Source organism: Caloenas nicobarica, chromosome 23 (assembly GCF_036013445.1).
Source record: "Caloenas nicobarica isolate bCalNic1 chromosome 23, bCalNic1.hap1, whole genome shotgun sequence".
NCBI classification, from domain to species: Eukaryota; Metazoa; Chordata; class Aves; order Columbiformes; family Columbidae; genus Caloenas; species Caloenas nicobarica.
Window position 1 is genome coordinate 5,211,675 of NC_088267.1, and position 6,068 is coordinate 5,217,742.

General features: G+C 51.8%; 1 protein-coding gene across 1 annotated transcript in view; it reads left to right on the forward strand.

The window, feature by feature from the left end:
- Window positions 1–2,868, forward strand: part of GRHL3 (grainyhead like transcription factor 3) — a 60,372-nt gene extending 57,504 nt beyond the window's left edge. Inside the window, exon 22 of the mRNA XM_065650498.1 lies at window positions 2,014–2,868. Coding sequence (XP_065506570.1) covers window positions 2,014–2,128 — 115 coding nt within the window. The 3' untranslated portion in view covers window positions 2,129–2,868. The remainder of the gene's footprint in view (window positions 1–2,013) is intronic.
- Window positions 2,869–6,068: the final 3,200 nt, after the last annotated feature.

Below are 6,068 nucleotides of genomic sequence, written 5' to 3' on the forward strand. Positions count from 1 at the left end.
AAAGAGGCAGATGTCTTTTCTATCTCTTCCCCAAAATGGAGGAGCAAAGAGGCATCTAATGAAAAGGCAACACCTGGAAATTAGATTAAAAAGAAAATAAATTTGACACCTGATTTAATGAAAGCTGGACGTGGCTGGTGCCACAGGTTATTGCTGAAGCGTGGGGGACATACAAGATTTTCTCTAGTCTACTGGATGTCAGGGCCGGACACTGTTTCCTGCTCCCCCAGATTTAATTTTCCTTTGAATAATTTTATCCTATTGCTCCACCGTAAACAATCCTTTCTCAGTAATTACAGCTTGAGGGTCAGACCTTCCCCTGGTGTAACGCCGTGAAGCTCCGTGGTCCTACCTGGGTTTACCGCAGGCTGACCTGCTGTCAGTGTCAGCTCAGCGGGATGAGCTCACCCACATGAACTCAGTCTCGGGCTGACTCAAGAGCAATATGAAGTAATTTTGTATCTTGGTGAGGTTTGGTCTAGAAAAACAACGCAGTGCTGAGGTTCCTCATCAACACTCCCTTGAGTCCTTTGTGTTGAGAAATCAGCTGGAAGCACGGCAGCAAGAGGCACGGGTGGCATCTCTGCCTTCCTGCGCTGGGATAGCCCTGTCGCAAGGGTTTTGGTGACAACCCACCCCTGTGTGTCCCTGCTGTCTCTCTGGGGACACGCCAGACTCCCAGGGATGCTGGGCTTGGGGACCTGGGCAGCCCCAGCACCGCTCCCGGTCGGTGCCAGGGGGTGAGATGCAGCCGTGAAGGTTTGTGATTCACTGGGAAGAGCCCTGGACACCAGAACAGAGCGGGCACCAGGACAGAGCTGCCACCTTCACCTCTCAAGTGTGGGGACAATGGGCCAGGGCTGTGACGAGCTGTGACCAAATGGGCAGGAACCAGTTGCTGCAACCTGCTGTGGCTGCAGTGACCTCTGAGGTGTTCCCCACAGGGACACCAGGGCCCCGTGTTCATGCCTGTTAAATTGAGTTTTGTTAGGTCCTCGGCCTTTTCTTGTTTTTAATCTTGGCTTGTGCAGCATTGCACAATTAATGCCGTTGCCCCATTAATGACCCCAGCAGGAACCTGGAGGGGATGTGCTTTCTGCAAAGAGGGATAATTTGTTCTCTTTGTTTCCTCCAAAACAGTGACAAATTTCCTATCTGATTTATGGGAGCGCAGTGGGGCGATGCAAAGCTGCCCCGTTACTTCCATTACAGTAACGAGGGGCTCTTGCCTGGCACAGAGCTGCAGCCTCGGGTTTAAATTGGCTGTTTAAGCGTTTCCTTCTCCCCTTGTCTCTGTGTAACTGATTCCAGGTCAGAGCAGCTGTGGGATCTGCAGCGGGGTTGGAGTTGTGCCCTCATGCCCCCGGCTCAGCCTGCCTGTGTGTGTTCCTCCAGAACGGGCTCGCGGGCACCGCTCAGGGCTCATCTGCACGGGAGCTGGTGCTGGGCAGGAGCAAAGCGTCCTCGTCCAAACCACTTCCATCTACTCCCAGAGCGGCCTCAGCTTGTTCAGAATAACGCACCCCTAAACGTACCCGAGTGAGGAGTGAGCAATCCTGCTCTAAATTCACACCCTGCCGTAATCCAGATTAATTTGCCTGTGTAGCAAACACTGGGCCTAGGCATGTCGAGGGCAGAATTGCGAAAAAGCTCTGCAGGATGTTCTTTTGTGTTGTCTTGAGGCTTTAATTAATTGATCATGGCTGAGCTCCTCCAGCTGGGGAAGGTGGACACTGCAGTGCCGTCCTGTCCCTGCCCAGGGCTGGGGCTCCCGGCCGCGATAACACGACGCTGATCGTTAACAGGGCAGTAACGGCAATTCTTAATGGCAATTTTGTACAGAGACATTTGAGAGAGGGCCACCCCCCTGCCACGAGGCTTTGTCAGTGCTGGTGTTCCCAGTTCACAACTGGGAATCCCGAGCGTGCAGGGAGGTCCGGCCCTCCCGACCGAGCTGCTCTGCAAACCTTTCCATGTGCTGCATCTGACCTGGCGCTTCTCCCTCTCCCATAGGATCCTGGTGAACATGGACAACAACATCATCCAGCACTACAGCAACCACATGGCCTTTCTCCTGGACATGGTGGAAGCAGAGGACAAGTTCCAGATCATCCTCAAGGAGCTATAAAGAGCCGCAGGCAGCACTTACTGGGACTTCTCTCAAAGCCGGCAAGCTTGACCCAACAGAGCTCAGCCTAGTGCCTTGACTTCTTGCCTTTACTTGAAATCACTGCCGCTGGGGAGGGCCTGGGCCTCCCGGTGCCGGGCCGGAGACTGCTTGGAAGATCTGTTACCGATGTGAACGTGGAACTTCTCTCCGTTGAGTTTATTATTATTATTTTTTATTTTATTTTATTCCCTTCTGGCGATGGGCCTGACCTTCTGTTTCACAGCTGGGAACGCGAAGCTGCGCTGACATGGCTGTCAGAGCCTGGGCAGGGGCAGGAGCCGCCTCTGCTCGCTGCTTGGCCCGTGACGGATCCAACCCCGGGCCTTGGCGTCCTCCCAAGCACCAGTCATGCAGAACCTTCAAACCATTTCCAGCAGGGCTGAGCGCAGCTCTGCGCCTCGCTCTGCCCGCAGGGACTTTCACAGCGGCATTTAAACCTCGCCGCGGATCGGACACTGCCCGCTCCCGTGCCCCCCTCACTCGTTGTAAATACCACGAAGGCCTCCATAGCCCTTGTTTATACATTTCTGATGTATTGTTCCTTTTATATTTTATATGTGTATAAATATGCATTGTTTTATATTTGACACAGTACGGTGACACAGAGCATTTCAAACACAGGCTGCTTCACATTTCTCCGTGAACTCCTTTTGTAACTGTGTTGTTGGTTTTGTTGTTTTGGATATTCTGTAGTAATAAAGGTTGAAAGACGGAAAGTGAACTGTTTGCACCCAGCTCTGGAGGTTGGAGCTGGGAAGGGAGGAGGTGACCTCAGGGGCGCAGAAAGGACTCGAGGTTGGTTTTGCACCACGTGCTGTTTGACAGCACGAGGAGTTTGTCTGTCTGAACCATCTCCATAAAGGGGCAAGAGGCACCAAAATGGTGCAGATCTGCTCATGTCTGGACCTGCTGCTTCCCCCCGTGCGCAGATCAGCGCCCGGACTCCGAAACCCTCCCCTCCTGCACGCTGGGCTCTCCCTCCTGGTTCGGTGCCGTTCACTGCAGACAAATGGAGGTTACTGAGCAGTTCTGGGCGCATCCCTGTTATTAATCCTCTGACCAGTGAAAACTGGGAATTTTGCTGCTCTTCCTTCTTTGTCCTCTTCTTTTCCTGTCCATGTTGGAGAGATGCATCTGAGTCCCATGGCTGGGGAAGAGAGCAGCTCTGCTCCCGCTGGGAAGGGGGTTTTGAAATGTTGAAACGCATCAGGCTGGTGAGTTTTGGATTACTTAAGTGTTGTTATCACGATGACGAGGGCCCCTGAGATGAGGCTCAGATAAGTTTGAAGGCTTATCAGCGTTTGAAGATCTCTCCCAGCACTCTGCACTCCTTCATATCATAAACTCCTTCCTCAGCAGGATTTCTCTGATTCACTGTTAGTTCTGTGAGGCCGTGCCCTCTGTCTTGCTGTCGCAGAATGTCAGCTCCAGTTAAAACCAGGCACACCAGCAATCGCTCAATGCTTGGCGCTGGTGGCTGTGAAATCTGCAGATCCCTGCATCACCCTGAAGCAGCAGGCGGGTGCGGTGCGGGTTTGGGAGGGCTGCAGGTAACTGTGGGGATTTTTTTGTGCATGTGATGTTAGAGGCTCTTGGTGACCCCTCATCCCTCAGCAGCTCTAAAAATCTGATTTCTGGGGTAACTTCCTACCTGTGTAAACACACCCATCAGATTCCCAGTTACACTAGTCTAACTCCACTGATTCTGGTAGTGTTACTCCTAATTTACAATAGCCAAAGTCATGTCACTGGTAACTTGAGGTTCCCAGCAGAACAGGGATGGATTTTGCTGGATTTTACAGTGGTCCCTTTCACACTGGCTACAAACCCATCTGAAGTTTTGTAGGGTGAGGACTGCCCTGGCTGGAGCTGTGCGCATCTGCTGGATGCAAATGACTTTCCCTGGCTTTCTGTTCATGGGACGGAGGCAGAGAACAAGGTACATTTTCTGTGCAGGTTCTGGGTGATCTCGGCTTTGTCAGGTTTTATTTAAATCATGGTAACTCCGCTGTGTGCAGGGAAACGCTGGTTGATTCACACCAGCGTACGAGCAGACGCAGTCGCCGCCCCCTGCCAGCCCTGCCGAGGGTGGGTGTTTTGCTGACTGGCTCAGTATCGCTCATCCCTTCCAGCAAAGGCGAGTTGCTGTAGAGGTTGCGTAAAGCAGAGCTCCCAAATACGTGAGAGCATTCTTGACTCTTTGCCCGGAGCCCACCAGTTCCTTTTGAAGATTGAGATACGAGTGATGAAGGCGATTCACCTCAGAGTGAACAAAGGTCATGTGAAAGTATGAGCCCACTTGTGTTTTTGCAAAAGGGCTCGTGCTGACAAACGCGAGCAGCTTCCTCTGGAGCAGCGTCTGCTCGGGACGGTCAGCAGCTGGTTTGTGCTGACTCCAGTCAGAAACGCTCAAGTCAATGAGCTTGTAAAACGTCCCGGTGGGTTGCGGAGGGTGTGGGCACAGGCACCCCTGCACCGGGGAGGTGACACGTGCTCTGCGTGGGCATCCTGGTTCGGCTGCGCCTGACGCCGTGCAGCAAACCCATGTCTGTTCTCTGAGCCAGTGAGCAGCAGAGGTGCAGGATTTGCCTGCGTTGCCCTTCTATCTATTTCTACCCTGGTAGGAAGGACGCGCTGCCTGGGTAACATCTGTGGGCGTGCTCAGTCCCCATTTTCTATTTCGTTTATCAGCTGAAAGCACCAAGAGGAGTTTTTTTGCACTTTGCATTAATTGTCGTAATCATTCAACATCTACACAACTGAAAGCTTTCGATCAACTTTAGCTAATTATCATCTTCTGATATACACTACGAAGCACCACTAATTAGCTGCTGAGCCATCAGCCGCAGTGGGCTGAGGACAGGGCTGCTCGCCATGATTTAGTGCGTGCTTTGCACAAGTCCTGTTTGAGGACCCTGCTCTGGTGTCCAGGTTCTGCTGCTCACAGCGCTGGGAGCCACTTCCCACCGCAGCTGTAGGTGCCAGAACATTTCCCGGGTGCTTTGGGCGAACAAGCGCCTGCAATGACAGAGATGTATTAAAAAAAGAGAAATGCATTCAAACCATGGCAGCATGTGAGCTGAGTTGTGCAAGAGCTCTGGTATCCCCGGTGCTGGGTGGAGGGCTCCGCTCCTCTCTTCTACAAATAACACCCAGTTTCTATGTCTTTATTCATGCTTATTCATTCCTTGCATCATCAACCAAGCAGCTGAGGATCTCAGTGTGTGGTGTGGTTCTCCATCGCTGTACAGGGAGCAACAGCATCCTGTGTTTTGTTGGGACACCCACACGTTGTGTTTGAGATGCCCTGGTGCTGCGTTGGATATCGGAGAGGATCAGAGACAGAGGAAAGTCACCTCTGATCTCATGACTGCGAGTTCTGATCCAATGGAATTTTCTTCCCATCTTTTCAGGCTGGAGAAGAGATGTGAGGTTTTTTTCTAGTAACAGAGCAAAGACTACATGGATGGCTCTGTCTGTGATGATGGTGTCCCCTTGTCCCTTCTATGCACTGACATGTATTGCACGAGTTTCTAATATAATTGGCATAAAAGACTGATGAAAATGAAAGATGGCATTTCTCTGCTATCTGCAGAAGCTGTTTCTAGCTCATTTGCTTCCTCTTTAATTAATTTTGGTAACCCTCCTTAACAATTCTGGGCCAGATCTTCAGCATGAATAAACTAGCCCAGCTCTGTTCCTTGAACTGAGAGTGATTTACCTTGGCTGGGGATCTTGTCCCGGCTTAGTCAGCACAACAGCTCTCGGGGAGCTGCGTGTTGCCGCAGTACGTTACAAGTCTGGGATATGATCCGGCTGCGGCTCCTGAAAAGCCCATTACTCCATTTGTGCTGCCGCAAGGGCTCTGGAGAGACCGATGGCACCAGCGTGTTTTCTT